General features: G+C 36.5%; 1 protein-coding gene across 1 annotated transcript in view; it reads right to left on the bottom strand.

The window, feature by feature from the left end:
* Positions 1 to 16,270, bottom strand: part of OCA2 (OCA2 melanosomal transmembrane protein) — a 206,399-nt gene that overhangs the window by 124,762 nt on the left and 65,367 nt on the right. The window contains exons 8-9 of the mRNA XM_035315178.1: positions 14,994 to 15,076; positions 14,505 to 14,658 (exon numbers count right to left, since the gene is read on the bottom strand). Coding sequence (XP_035171069.1) covers positions 14,505 to 14,658; positions 14,994 to 15,076 — 237 coding nt within the window. The remainder of the gene's footprint in view (positions 1 to 14,504; positions 14,659 to 14,993; positions 15,077 to 16,270) is intronic.

The following is a 16,270-nucleotide window of genomic DNA, read 5'->3' as shown; positions in this document are numbered from 1 at the left end:
TGACCGTGAAGGAGCAGAGGCAAAGCGTTAGGGCCTGACTACAGCCCCCATTCCCCGTTCACCTGCACCACTTAGGGGAATGACATAGAAGAGGGTGTTTTTATTTTGACCTTTATCACTGTTTTGCACTGCTAGTGAAAGGCAATAAATTGCATTGCTCTCCCTATGTTGGGTGTTTTGTCTGTGACAGCAACTGGTGAGTGATCTCCCTGTCCTTATCTCAACCCTTGAGCTATTTTCCATCGTATTTTCTCCCCGTATTCCTTTGACGTGGGGGAGTGATAGAGCGGCTGTGGTGGAGTTTAGCTGCATAGCAGGGTAAAACCAACCCAAGAAGAACATTCTTCTTTCATACAGGGGTTTTCTACATCAGTGTTTTTTCTACAAAAATATTTTGGCTTCAAGGAATCCATATACTTTAGCTAAAATCTACTGGAGGCCTTTGTTTCTTGTAGTTCTTCAAAAGGTGCTACCACCAGCGTCTAGACTAACCAGCCCTTCTGCCCTTCTCTAATGTTTCTGTAGTATGTGAGCAATGCATCTGAAAGTAGGATCCATACTTCAGACTGCAACACAACTTTCAGCAGATACTGTTTTAATATTTTAACAGTTCATAAAATATACAGACATTTATCCATGTCTATATATCCAATGAACAAATTGCACTTAAAATTCTCAAGGAGAAAGTATGAAAGCAGACAAGCCCTGAAAAATGTGCTTTGTCCTCCTCCAAGTGCTCGTTTGTAATTATTTAATCCACCATGTCTGGAAGATCACAGATTGTGTAAAATAACTCAAAGTTAGAATGTAATTAATAAAAACCACACTATGAGAGGCCAAATCTAAACAACAGCATTTGCTATTAATGTGTTTAAATATTCAGACACAAGCAAGAATTATATCTCAGAAAGAAATAAGACAGACTAAAAATATTTCCTTTGCTGCTAATTTCATAAGAGATATTTTTCTGACAAGAAAAAAATTGGATATGGACATCTCAAGGCCCTCCCACCTGCTTATACAGGAAAGGAAAAAAGATACATTTGGCATTGCTTTTTTCCTTGAACATAAAATTCTAACACTAATGCTAAACAAAAAAAAACAATTTACCAAATGACTAGAAAAATAAATATTTAATTGAATAATTTTAGGAGTCAAATGAAAATCTGTCTCATTATCCTGTTTTCATTCAAAATGCACTGAAGAATAACTTACTCATAGTAAGAAAGCAGGAGATCGGACCAATGTTTCTATGTAAAAGTACATAGCACAGATTACGTCTCCAACCAGCTCCCACAGAAGTGGGTGATAAGTTACCGTTTAATTTAGTTCTTTTGAATAGTTCTTTTGCAGTTCTCAGAAAAACATAATAAATTTTCCAAGATTTGATTGGTCCTAGATATTTTGTATTGTTACTTTGGCATATTTCCACATAAGCATTTTTGTTATCATCATTATATACTTAATTGCATATATTAGGTTGACAGCATTTTTAGTTTCCAAGAGGCACCTATGGTTAAAATTTGCTTTTGTTTCTGCAGAAAGATGGGGAAAAATGCACAAATGAAGTCATCCATCAGCTCCTTCACCCTAGTGATCTTTCAAGAGGCATTTACAAAAGTATATCCTAAAGAATTAACAATGACTGTTCAGGTACAAAGCTCTATTGCAAAAATCTTGTAAAATGTGCAACTCTTCATTCCAGCAAATTATCAAATGAAAGTTGTATAGAAATATAAACACTAGAAAGCACCAAGAAATGTAGTTACTCAAAGGTTGAGGAGATCTGGGGGAGGTTTAGGAAAGAGTAGATTACTCTTTATTTTTCTTTTCACATAAAGCAAGCCCCAAACAAACAATGTATTTGTAGATATATTTTTTAAGCTTACAAATGGAGAAAATAAGAGATACAGTTTAAAAGCTATGATACTTTGAACTACAGTTCCATCTAATATCTATGCCATGTGTATCTCTGGAAAATCTCACATTTGGAAGACATCATGTTAGGCAAAAATCCATTATTATTCTTTTGGAAAACACTATGGACCCAATCCAAACCCTTTTGAAGTCTGAAAAGAAGATGAATATCATTTCAGGATGAATCTGAGTGTATGCATAAGCAACAGCTCAGGTACAGAAATAAATTAACAGCCTTTTAGCCCCAGGTAAACAGAGATTTGATGAACTTCTGAATCTAAAGAAATTTTGAAAGATAAAGTGAGAAGTTACAAATGACGGAAAAGTTGGGTGGTAAGCCCAGGGCTATAGCACTAAGCTCTGGTCAATCCAGCCATTTTAAGTAGACTTTTGGTGTTGGAGATAACCAGTTATGGAGTACTCAGAGCAGCTCAAAGATTTACTTCTAGTTGCATTTGGTGGAGGAAGAGAAAACTCCAAGGGTCCTTCTACATACAGTAGTGCCAGTGACACACTAGTTCTAGGTAACTGAGAGGCACAGTTTTGGATGCTTGGGCTATAATACACATTTGCACAAGTCTCAGTGCAATGTGTCCTCATCAAATACACTGACATAGTCAATAACTCTCATAGACCTTTCTATGGTACCTGAACCTCTCTCTATTTCATCTGTCCTTTCCAAGAATCCATCTCCAGCACTGATAGCCTCTTGTTTGGACCACTGTTCAGCTACACAGTACTCATTATTCCTTTGACAAAAAACATCACTAAAGTTCTTTCTATACTGCACACTGCACACTACATATACTGCACCTCTTCTCTTTTTATTCTCTCTCCAACTTGCCTCTTGTCCAAATTTCTGTTTCAACCGTAATTCCTCCTTGTATCTTTTCTGGTCCTCATTCTGTCAAAGGCACATACCAAAGTGACATCTTATTTTCAAGTCACTCATTTATTCCATCCCATAAATGGATCCCCACTTTTCAATGATTTTAAGCCATTCTGTAAAACGCAATTCTTATAGAAGTTCCTTTCCTGATTTCCTGGAAAGTTTTTTGGGAAAAAAAAAAAAAAAAAAGGCCATTGAGAAGAAAAGGCAGAACAGATGCTAGAAGACACAAAGCCTTTGATCTATCAGTCTGCATGCTAGAGTTCCTCACCTTCCTTGACTACAAGCTTTATAATCTCTTCTCAGAAGGGACACCATCATCACCATCATCTTTGTTTTTTTCTGAAGAACACCTAGCAGTACTTAATGAAATGGCAAAAGATGGCACTTGCATTTTACAAAGGGATCGTTATCTCAATGGAAATTGCTTCTGAAAACAATGCAGCCTTTACAATGCACAGCTCAGACCTTAAGCTCACCTGCACAGAATAACACTTAGGCTGAAAGCGGAGAAAATGGAATGGTGATTTACAGAATTTTATATAAATAATGAAAACCCACAAAGATGCAAATGTGGAGGCTATTAAAAATAACATCAGCAATGTAGGTTTTGTGATAACACCACAGGATCATGCTATAATGTCAGAACACAATGGGCAGAGATCAGAAATCTTCTGTAATTTTCTGAAGAAAGGTTTTCTCATGATTGCCTGCTGTGTGACAATGTGCCAAATGCTGATTCTGTATGACAGTTTCCATACTCTTAATTCAGAAGTTAATTCTAACATAAGAAATCAAAACAATCCAAATAATTTATTAAACGAGTTTGTTGTGCTTGATATTAATTTAAAAATATACATTTCCCCAGCTTTCATGCAAATTGGATTTAGGCAACTTAGACCTTCTTCAGATTTAAATTTCTTTATCCATCTGAACATCCTTTAAAATGTTTGCACTAAGTTCACCTTTTTTTTTTTTTTTTTTTTTTTGGGGGGGGGGGCGGGAGGGGGTGATAGACTACAATAACATCATTATAAAAATGATCCAAAAATTCTGTAGACTTTATCCTGTAAAGTGCTCCAGGAGGTAAAAGAAAATTATTTAGGTACCTAGTGAATGGCGACCTGTATGCTATTTCAGAGCATACACTTCCTAGCTGAAATCTAGGGCATGCATATTTCTAAAATGTGCTTCTGAAGATATTTGATGAATGATACATCATAACAAACATTTTATTTCCACAAGTCTTTCTTTTTAAGTGATAAATGGCAGTTGAAATATGACTGTCAGTGACTTTAATGTAAAGCTTCAAACACAGCCTCAATTCATTTATCTTTTTTTTTCCTCCAGCGAAGCCTGTTGCATTAAAATACTTCTTTTCCTGAAAAATTCATTTTCATATGATAGAGTGGCAGCATTGCTGCATTTCAACAGGAGGTGGTTATTCCCAAGCCTATATTCACATATGGGTTATATACGTTTTCCACCCACCTTCCGAGTAGCTGAGACCTTTGCTATAAAAATCAACAGCCAAATCCCTCTAAGACTTCACAAAGTCTCTAGTTCAATTATTTATTCTCAGGGGACAGGGAGGAAGAGAATGGAGATAAAATTTGCTCTAGGATAGCTTTCTTCTGATTTAATGTTTTATATCTATTCCTTTTTATGTTTTAATAAGGGTTTGTTGGGTTAAAAAATATCCTCAGCAGAGTGAGGAGGATTTTTTGAAACTTTTTTTTTTTTTTTTTTTTTTTTCAAAAAAAAACCCTTCCCCTCCCCCCCCTTTTTTTTTTTTAGTAGCTACAGACAAAACTTCAGTCTTTCACGTCACACAAATTTAATCCACTTATGGTTTGGAAAATTAACACCAAAGACTGAAACTGGCATCAGAAACTGAAATCAAAACTGACATTTCCAGAAAACCAACAGTAATTTAGCTAACCAACCAACTTAGGTAATTTTTCTTTACTTTGTCAAGCAACATAATGGAAAATTTGAGTTTATGATAAAAAAACAAGGGTCAAAAAAGCTTTGCAGTACCCTGCAGAAAACCCACTTCAAAGCTGAATGACATCAAATTGTCAGTACATGAGAATGTGCTTTATTTCTGACAAATTGCACAATCGGGACACAATATAAACCAATAGACTAGAAATGCAGGATATAGTCAGGTACAGATGAGATCAGAGCAGAAGAAAAAGGATTCAATGGAGCCAGTCATATTTGTTTTATTTTCTTCATGCTCACCTGTATTAAAGAAGCCATCTAGCCAGCACCAGCTAGTGAAGGCATAGCAACATACCTCCCCTTTAGCTGGTGATGGCAGCTAATGCTTTATGTCCTCTGTTTATTCCCCACAAGAGCTTTGCAGAAGCAGTTCTGCTGCTCCTTCAGCCCCAAAGCACTCTTCCCAGTGCCTGGGAACCCCATACAGGGAACCTGTCTCAACAGCTAGTGCAAAATGAATGATAACAGAAAATTAATTGCCTTAGAATTACTTAGCTAAGCAGTAGCGAGTAAATTCTCCAGGGAGTCTAATGAGCCAAAAGGGAACTGCTCGATACATTTTAGAAAGTATAACTTATACTGATGAAGTATTCAGGGAAGGACTAAAGCATCTCTTGAGGCAAACACGCAGGGTACAGCTGCTGAAAGATGATGTGTATCAAGGATCCCAAAGGGACTAGAAGCATCACAAAAAAACACTGACAGCAAGAACAGCTATTTATATCTTTGTCTGCAGATGAGGATACTGTCTCTACGTGTTCTATACACGTGACTATGCAAATCATACAATAAGACTTTACACTAGGTTAAATTTTTAGAAAATCTTATTTTGACTTCAAAAAATAAGGTTAGTAATATCAAAACCATATCACTGGACATAAGAATGCATTCCTGGGAAAATAAAAAAAAAAAAAGAACTGAACTGATGGTTTACTAATTTTTACAAGCATTCAGTGCCAATTCAATATAGTACTGCCACATTCATGAAATGTGTGCTTCGGTTCAGCTCAGAATATAGACAAGAATTCTGTGGACTTGTAAACATAAGCTGCATATTTTAGCATTAACATGCATTCTCATTAATCATACAATAAAGGGTTGATACCTATAACTCTGCAAATAATATTCAACAAGCAGTTTTTACAGGCACATTCCCAACCCAAAAAGGTTTTTTTAATGGAAACATTACATTCTACAGCAAACTGTGTAAATCCTAAAGAACACCTACGCAACCACAAGGTAAGAAAGCACCAATCTAAGCCATTCTGCTATAAAAGACATTTTCACTCAGATAGTGTGCCAAGTTATTTATTCTAATTCAATATCAGTGCAGAGAGTCATGGTTTAAACAACCCTGCCTTAAGGTAGAGGCGTAAGGAAAAGTAAAGGAAAGCAGTTTGCCACTTCCTAGTGCAGTTTTTCAAAATAGAAGATAAAGCCAAGAATATTTTGAGAACTTTGTCTAGGCAAAATAGCCTCAAAATTCAGTGATTAAGTAAATAAAGTTTCACCAGCTGATATCAGTTCTTCCTACTTAAAAAAACAATGCACTAAGAAAGAGGGGTGGGGGGAGACTAAGAAGGTCAAATTATCTGATTAATTCATTCCCTTCTTCCATTAAGCTGGAGAAAAGAACAGAGGCAAGAGGAAAGGAAGAAAGGCAACAGCACTCATACAGATGTTGGCTGGAGTCTCTAGAAGGTTTGTTCCTATATCAGAAGGGCTAAAATGACTGCTAAACTTCCAAGTTCAATATGTTTTTCAAAACTAGCTCCCTGCTCAGCATATTGCTGAGAGCCAGAGATTTAAAAAAAAAAAAAAAAAAAAAGTCTATCAGTCTGTCGTATCAATATAATTACAGACATTGGTGGGTGTTTTCCAGCCTTTACCTATGGAGATGACTCTGATATAACGAAACTGTTTTCAGACCCCTCCAGGACATACTGGATGTGGAAATCCAGTAACATCTGATGATTTGAGAGCCACACAGACTCAGATTTTAAAAGCATGTCTTTTTATTTGCTTTGAATTTGGGAGTTTTGTCTTAATGTGAAACTGGAGAGACACACAAAGATGAATGAACTGAGGTTCTGTAAATCAAAGCCTTGAGTAAGGTCAGATGAATAGAAAGCAGAGCCCTGTGGAAAAACAGGATGGTAATCATTTTTATGTGCCAAGTCTTATTGTTCCTGTGATATTTTAGCTACAAAAAACATTTGCTATGTGACTGAAGCAGAGAGATCAGGTCCTGTGCCAGTAAAGGACTTAGTGTTGCTACCTAGAAGATGATAAACCAAACCACTACTGCAGGCTGACATGACCAAAGCCATTGGATATTGACAGGTTGGCCTGGCAACAAGTTTTCAGTCTTGCTAAAACCTTTGCAGTTTTGGAACATTTTCCTGAAACCAAAGAAGATGGCATCATCTATATTTTCCCAGTTATCACAACATCCTAAAGACTAACTACATTAAAGTTTCTAATGTAAAGAAATTACATGGAGAAAACCACAAAACTGAGGTGTAAGTCTATTTTAATTTCCTGGTGTGAATATTCATCACTCTTCTTTAACAGCAGCATGTTATGACCGTACAGAATTGCAGCCATGCACTATGAACAGTACCGCATCACCCTTCTTGCCTTTACAGGGAGCTGTCTGCTCTAACTGGCTGTTTCTCTGGTGCATTTCTCATCTCTGGCATCTCCTCTCTTCCTCACTCTTTTTTTTTTTTTTTCTCCTCTGGATTTTTTTCCTCTTTAGATTGTGCCATCAAATCTACTTTCAATACCCCTCCACTCCCTTGTGTTTGTTTATTCCTTTTTGCCCTGCTCGTGCAGAAGGAAGACATCATCTAAGACCCCAGAAGAAGCTGACTGGTTCTCATCCCCATTTGCGCGCATTAGAAGTGTATGTGAGTTTTAACACCTTGTAAAAATTTTAAGACTTCATGGCTCTCTGCCCCTCTGTTTGCCGTAGGCAGGGTAGAAGCTGAACAGCAACATTCAATTAAGCTAATTTAATGTTCTACTGCCCATCTCAAAAAAAAAAAAAAAAAAAAAAGGCAACATACATAGTATGCAAGGCAGGGCAAGACATTTATGCTTGACAGTCTCACAAACTGAACAAAATGCAGTTTGAAATTAATTTTAAAAAGCAATAGAGAACAGAAAATGGACACGTAGAAATTTGTTTTTATACAGCATTGGAAATATGACTCCCATTATTTCAGAAAAAAATATAGTATTCTGTGAAAAGTGGAGCCTGGGTGCCAGCATCTTTTAAAGCTAGCAGTAATGCTATCTCTTCCCTGGAACAGCAAGCAGCACCATCCAGTGGCAATTTTTTTTTTTCTATTAAGTTCTTAATTAAGGCCAACTTACACACTACAGAAGTACCATCATCTAAGATAGTATTCTTTTAAGGCACGCATGTGTACGCACACACAGAAGAGAGACAGGCTTCTACCAAGACAGAGCTAACAATTAGGCAATAGTGGGTGTAAAATCAACAATCACATTGAATTAATAATACAAAACTGTTTTTAGAACAGAGCAAACTGAGATAAAACTGAGGATTCTGCTTGCTGTTATACTGTATTTTTGTTTGAATTTAAACTTTTCCTATCCTTGTCTTGAAATACTCTCTGCTTCCTTTACTTAAATCATAAAATCACAGAATCATTAAGGTTGGAAAAGACCTCTAAGATCACCTAGTCTAACTGTCCACCTATCAATATTGCCCACTTTATGCTTCCTTTATTGCGGCTGTGGCAGGTAACAATGGCTGTAGTTCATCTAACTCCGTCCTACTGGAGGCAGCATCTCTGCTCTACCCAAGTGGTAGAAATCCCAGCACCTGGACAGTACTGCTGCTCGTAAGAAACAACTTGTAATGCTCCTGCACAGCTACTTTAACTCATTTTGAGCTTCTCCATGTAAGGTCACATCATCCGCCTAAATCAGAAAAAAAAAAGGGGGGGGGGGGGGGGGGCGAGGGGATGATCCTGACAGTCCACATTGTTTAATTGCTAGCTCAGTTGCAAGCGTTGTTTGGGCCTTATCAACGCTCTTGGAGAACATCCAGGGTAAAGCTTGAAGAAAAATTCCCTCTGGGGGACAGGAGGGATGGATCTGCCCTGTATCTAGATCCCCTTGCTCAATCCAGTCCTCCAACACCTATCTTAGCAAGCTTTGCTTCCTCCTACCACTCACTCCATAGGCCTCAACGCCATCCAGTCCTCCATCTTAGCAAGCTTTGTTGCCTCCTGCCACTCACTCCATGGGCCTCAGCACTATTCCCAGTGCACGCCATGGGTTTTATGTCATGAAAGCATTACTCCCAGACACAGCAAGACAGCCCTCGTTACCTCACACATTTTAAGCTGTAAAAATAGAAAGAGGAGACATTTGAATGGCAAAGGTGTGTCTTGTTACTGGGGGCTCCAAAGCAGACCTGCAACCACCTGCTGCCCAGGAAAGATGTAGCTGGCCAGCTCTGTAGAAAGTTAGATTTTTCTACTGGATTTTACATTTTAGGTATCACCAAGCTGGATTCAGATTCCATGCAACTCACAGCATCACAACATTAATGATCTCTGCCTCCATCCAGCAAGTTCATTCTCTCCAGTATGTCTGTGGTGCTGGAAGCTGGCTGGCACACCCAGGAGGCACTGGTTTTCCAGCTCTGTTCCCACCTTGTGCTTTTCTTCTCCTTCCCAGTCCCAGACAGGAGGGTAGAAGAGAACAAATTTTACCTTGCCTTATGAGGTATGGCTCAGAATCTTCACCAAAAAAAGGATAGATGGTTTCTTCTGATCTGCCCTTATTTTCTGCCAACACCTACAGCAGTGTTTTAATGCCTCTTCACAATTTTTGCATGCTAGCACAACTGGAAATAATAGTAGCAGGAATTAATTTATTTCCAATTAAGGCCAGGGAGAGCAGCAGTTCAGATTTTCTTTTTTATGCCATCTTTATTTGAAAAGACTATGGATTTTCTTCCATCCCTGTACTAACAATCTTTTGGTAGGTTATATGTGTAAGTGGGAAGACTCTAGTCCACTCTATTCTCTATCTATATTTAAGCATAGATCAATATGACAATGGATGGGAAGTGAGAAACCATGCTGAATAAGCTCATCTCTAGTTTCTGTGAATCTCCTCATTGGAAAAAAATCTCCCTTAAATTTAGTCTATCACAATCTCTTTGTATTATGTTTAGTACACCAGTGAATATTCCTTCTGTTTGCCTATTCCCTCTCTAAAGTATAATTTCCCATGTGCAAATAGCCTCTTACTGGAAATAAAACAATAAATAAATAAATAAATAATAGAGGACTGTTTGAGCATAGACAGTAGTAATAAGAAACATGTTATTTCATTTGTAAAAGAGCTTTCTGACATTGGTTTAACCAGCCCACAATGCTAGAAAAAGTGGTTGTACTAAACCACATACTAAAATGTAATTTATTTTTTTTTTTTTTTTGGTCTGCAGCTAGTTTCTACTGTTTAGATACTATTTAAAAAGTCACTCTGTATTAAAGAAATTGAGCTTAAGGGATGTTTATTCATAATTTAAACCAGTCAATAATAGAAAACTGATATGGAAAAAAAGTGATACTCCACATTTCCATTAAATTGAAAATTGTAATTATTAGTCCATGCTTCACAAAGCAAGAAGCTAGACCTTTTAAAGCCAGATCTTGCACTTTCATGTATTTGCATTTTAAGGAGAAATACAGACTTGTAAATGTTATTCAAGATGTCAGATCACTGAAATACTATTTAAAAGATCCTGACAAGATCTTTCTTAGGGCTACGTACCGGACAGGATGTGAAACTAAATGCTAGGTGCTGTGATAAAACAGTTCCAATGGAGGCTCCCACAGAATTTCAGGCACCTGACAATATCACTTTGCTGCCATATGAAGTACTAGCAGTACTTTCTAATTATTTAATAAAATGACTGTTATTCTGCCTTTTATTCCTGACTAGATAAAATGATTTGTAGTATAGTTTTTTAAGATGATTAACTTCATATTTTCTGGTTTACTTAAGTATCATAAACAGTTAACACTCCGTTTTAGCCCACAACATAAAATATGCAATTAATAGAAAATAGTGGACAAGTGTACACAATTAACAACTCATTCGAATTAATCTGTCCTTTAATAATAAATGTTGCACATTCCTCCTTACATATTTCTAATTAATGTATGTTCAATGTAGCTACAATTATGCAATTCATAATTGCTGTTAAGAACTTTATGAACTCAATAAGCTTTTCTAAACACCAATAAAACTTTGTAATATTAAGAAGTATTTTAAGATATGGATAGGCAGATAGATTTCTTTTCAAGGTCACCATTGTATTATTCCATTATCTACATACTCAAAAGGGGAGAAGTCAAAGGTGTCTTATTATATTGCAAAGAGGAACCAATGAGATTTTTAACCATGATACTAATTTAGCACAGCAACATCTATGTAAAACTCCGGACATCTGGACTTTACACCATATGATCCTGTAGATCACAAAACGTAGCCCACCTGTTCCTCAGTAACCCTGAAGGGTCAGATGTCAGAGCTGACATCAAAACAGGTAAATCTGAACCTCCTGAAGTGTACCCTTGCTTTAATTTCCTGTGCAGTGTAGCCTTCCAGGAAGGAAATGAAATACTTCATTGTTTTCTATAACACTATAAAATCATGTAGATTAGATTAATTCAGAAATATCACAAGAAGCAGTTATTTTTATTTTTTCTCCTCTGGGAGAAGGGAAGGGAAAATAAGACTGAAATGCAAAGAAGTAACTGTTCAATATTTGAAGAAAAAATCAATTTCAAGAGAATGAATGTCTAGTTACTGAAGGAAAGAATGATTATGTGAGAAAAAAAAAAAAAAGGAAAAAAAAAGAAAAAGAAAAAAGAAAACGCATTTCACAAAGAAAATGTAACTAAGAGATGTCCAGACTTAAAGACAATATACCAAAGCTCCAAGGGGTAGAGTAGGATGGTGAGTACAAAAATATTCATGTTTATGGTAAGCATTAAGAAGAAATTATTAGAAATTGAAGATGTGAAAGTGGAATCTTCCTTTACCAAAAATGTATTAATATTTCTATGATCAAATAACACATAATCAGTTTTAAAAATAGCACTTAAAATAAATGCATGAAGGAAAGAGGTTCAGTGGCTTAACATGTGTCAGAATGTGCTGTTCTTCAGAAGATACTAAGACCCCCAATGACAAGGATTGGTTCCTGATGTACTTTGAGCTCCTAAAAATTCAATACCAGAAAAGATGCAAACAGCTGCTTCAGAGCAGAATTCTCCCCATGTTTTTAAACTGCTGCAAGTTTAGAGGTGATGGTTTACAGCAAATGCATTTAATTTTTCAATCAGAATAAGTTCCTTTGTCAGAGATCTTATCACCTGTGGGAGACAGAAGCTCTTGCAATCTGTTTCCTATATGCTCCCTGATGAATAAGGTAGCAAAAGGCAGGCTGAGTAGGTCAAGGAAGGATTAAAAGATGAGGACTGTGGGTTTGAGGAGGTTGGGGGCACAAGATCTGTATGGGGAAAAGGTCTCTGTGGAAGGAGCAAGAGGCACACCTTTGGATAGCTCATGTAGCATAACAGAAAAAAGGCTTCCTCTTTCTTTACCATTACAAGAAAATATGTGAAAATATAGCTCTAAAACTTGTTTGGGTGTCTGCACTGCCTGAAGTTGAACCTATATTGGCAATGATAATGAATAAAACACAGGAAACTAGAATAAAGACAGATAAAAGAAGGGGAGCAGCAACACAGAAAATGAAAATCCATGAGAGATCGCTCCTGCAGCAACACCAATTGATTTCTCTAACAGTGATAACTGCTAATGGATTAGAGTGCAATGTGTTCAGAAAGCAGGACTTCAGGCACCAAAGTAATAAATATCAAATGTAAGGTAAGCCACTATTGCGTATACTAAAAATATTAACATCCATATCTTGGAAGAGTTCCATGAGGGAACTAAACAATAGTCAAGTTTTATTTTATGTTAGTTATTGCCAGCTTATAAATTCATAGTTCAAAATTTACTCTAGTGGTAGCATTTGTCGTTCCTACAGAAATTATGGGGAAAGCAGCTAAAATTGTGATGCAATTGGTGATTTCCCGCACTTTAACATTCAAACAACATTTACTTATAAAGATCTATTTCTGTCTCTGAATTTGCAGGAATATTTCTTCTGCCATCAACAGAAAGTTTTCCATCATTATTTCACACAAACAATGAACTAATGAGTAGTTTCAGAGCTTTTTTCTTAGAAACTACAGGAAAATATGTGCTTTTCTGAGTTTTGCTCTTCAGTTTCAAGCCTTTATTTCCTTTGCACACATGAATTGTTCAAAAGTGACTTTCTGAGATGCAAACAAGAAATCTCAGCCATTACATACATTTAAAAAAAAAAAAAAAAAAAAGATGTTTTGCAATTGTTATAGGATTGCAAAGGGTTTTTTCATTAAAGAGTCTGAAGCTTATTTTGGTGTTGTGTTGCATGCCTACCTATGTTTATATCAAGATCTAGTCCAAAACACCTTCACACTTAATATTAAATCTCTTTGTTCAGTTAGAAAATACACAGAACCAGTTTTAGCCTCATAAATAAATCACCAGTCCTGAATGACATAATCTAAATGTCTAAAGCATCTGTCATGTTACATGTGCCCATTACTGATATTTGATAAGAATGCATTTACCTATCTTTCTTACCATTTCAGCAGGTAACAGGATGAAAAGCTTAAGGTACACAAGGGATATGTAAAAGTAGTGAGCATGCCAGACAGTACTAAGCACCTTATACACCTGATTCACTTCTCTGTTTCATACGAGTGGAAATTTGGTGCGAATCAACCTGGAAAATTCATGGAGAATGTATATACTCATACAATTTTTTTTTAAAAAAAAAAAAAAAAAGTAGGCCCCTGTATTTGTACTGTATTTCAAGATAATCAGACAGTTAATGTTTTCAGTTCAAAGAAGTTTGTAGCAGCCTGTTCTCTTTCTGACATGTTTTTCATCCTTAGTGCTGATTTGAGGTATTTTCTTTGGGTCTGGTAACTCAAGGCTTTGGAATTAAGTTACCATACATGTTTAAAGTTCTTCATCCCTTGACTTCTTCATGTTAACTCAGACTCTTTTTCTTTAAATAATACAGTAAAAGTGTTTCTAAATGTCAGAGATATTAAAAAGTGTGCACAGTTTAACCTTTTAAAAGCAAGCAAAATTATAGTTTGAGGTGCCTTAGAAAGGGAATAAGCAAAGTTTTTTTTTTAAAAAAAAAAAAGGGGGGGGGGGATTAAGTTAATGGAATTAACTTAAGATTTTCTGCATCTTTTATAAACCAGATTTGTTTTTTTTATTCTCACAGCCAAGCTATAATCCTGTTAAAATAATAGAACATTAAGAGGTGCTAGTAGAACATGCAAGAACCACTGTAGTGTTAGTATAGCTAGCCAGAATCAGTTGCAATTCAGAACAATTTCCTCACACATACCTTGTTCATTCCATTAGCAACAGTAATGATTCAGCAAGGATTCAGACACAGATTTTAAAAGTATGTTACAGCCCAAGAATGAAACTCTTCCTCATGTTCCATTTGCAATGTAGGTCAAGAAATAAAACCAAAGCGCAAAACATGACTTACTTCCAGTATGATCAGCACATAGACACCTACTAAGATGATGGATGCAATTGTTACTTGTGCCTCTATATTAGCATGAAGGTATTGATGTTTCATGGAGAGAGGAACACTTCCAGGCTCCTGCAGGAAAGCTTGAATGTTTATGAAGATGGTGCCTCTGGGGAAAGGAGGAGAAGTTCTGTTTTTCTTCTGTAATGAAAACTCATTTTATTTATGTATTAATGTTATATTAAGAATCTATTAATATATGTTATATTTTTGCAATTGCAAGCAACTTTTCCAATATTTTCACTTTATCCCTCTAGATAGCTTTACTTGGAATATAGCTCAGCCACCCAGCCTTAGAAATGCATTTAAAAAGCAAAGGAGATGTCATGCTTTCCTGCCCTTCTGAAACAGTCAGTGACAGATTATTTTTAGAACGTTATCTTATTCTATCTCAGTCAAGTCTATGTAAACTTCAATAGTTTGTTTTTGAGTCTGGTAGCCAACCTGTTTGGCATCTGAAAAGTTCTAGTTGTGATGATTTGCTGATTTCTTCTTGAACTTAAAGGTAGAGACCAGTTGTACACCACCTGCAAAAGGGTCAGATTTGGTAATATTAGTAAAATATGTGGAAGTGATAAACCTCTGTTCTGGCTTTTATATCCCTTCATTCTATTGCCTTTGCAGCTTGGAGAATTTTTATGGACAGGAGATCTCATACACCAGTCTAAATTCATTTCACTTTGTTAGTTATGTTAGCAGCCCTCAGCAAGTTTATCCTCATCCCCTTGTCGAAGCCAGAAGCAACTCCAGGAGCTGCTCTAGAGAGGGGAGACCACGTCACACTTTCTGTTTGGCTTTAAGGAACATCTAGGCTCCTCACCTAAGCATCTCAGGTAGGTGACACAGCACAAGGCTACTGTGGGCATTTCCACACTGCAAGAGCCACAAATCCCAGGGAGCAATCCCAAATGTCCAGACAAAATGGTACAGAGTTTCTAAATTTTGCACAACCCTCTTTGACCTGCAAAACAAACTGCATGACACTTAGGACAGGTGTCTTCCAGGCTCTCTGAGTGGTGCCCTTGTGGCCCAAGATATTTTTTCTTAAATTCAAATGGCTTGGAGAAAAAAAAAAAAAAAAAAAAAAAAAAAAAAAAAAAAAACACGGAATTCAAGACAGTCAGCATGGTGCTTTTACATTATGATGCTAAAGATATTATTTCTTGGCAGGTTTAAGGTGGAGGACCTACCAGGAGAGCCCTAGAGGACTACATAAGGGAAAACAGCCAAAGATGTTCATCGTCCTCCCCCAGGCAATAGTCCCTGGAGTGACCTGTCATTTAAGCCACAGAGGAGACAATGTGGTTTGCTCCCAAAGACTGCCTAGGAAGAAAACTAACAGACATGAGTTACAGATGATAAGAAGCATGACAGCAAGATCCTACCCCCAGACATTATGAAGAGTACATGCTAGAATTTCAGCAAACAGAATTCCTTTCTTTGCTGATCTAGGAAGAGGAATGAGAGAGAGGAACAAGAGCAAAGAGGGTGAAAAAAGACTCAGAGAAACTTTACCTACTAAAATATACTGATATACTGACATGTTTAGTCAAATGTGGTCATTAAATGCAGATACATAAATTATCTTCCTTTTTTTTTAAGAAAATAAATGTAAAGAAACATAACATTCAGTTAATTGTAGTGTAAATCCTGAATCTGTCTTGACCCTGTGTGCTACAAATTGCAGAAAGAAAAAAAAAAAAAAAAAAAAAAAAAAAAAA

This window comes from Oxyura jamaicensis, chromosome 1 (genome assembly GCF_011077185.1).
Source record: "Oxyura jamaicensis isolate SHBP4307 breed ruddy duck chromosome 1, BPBGC_Ojam_1.0, whole genome shotgun sequence".
NCBI classification, from domain to species: domain Eukaryota; kingdom Metazoa; phylum Chordata; class Aves; order Anseriformes; family Anatidae; genus Oxyura; species Oxyura jamaicensis.
The sequence above is the reverse complement of the archived record's forward strand: the minus strand, read 5'-3'. Positions and strand labels throughout refer to the sequence as shown.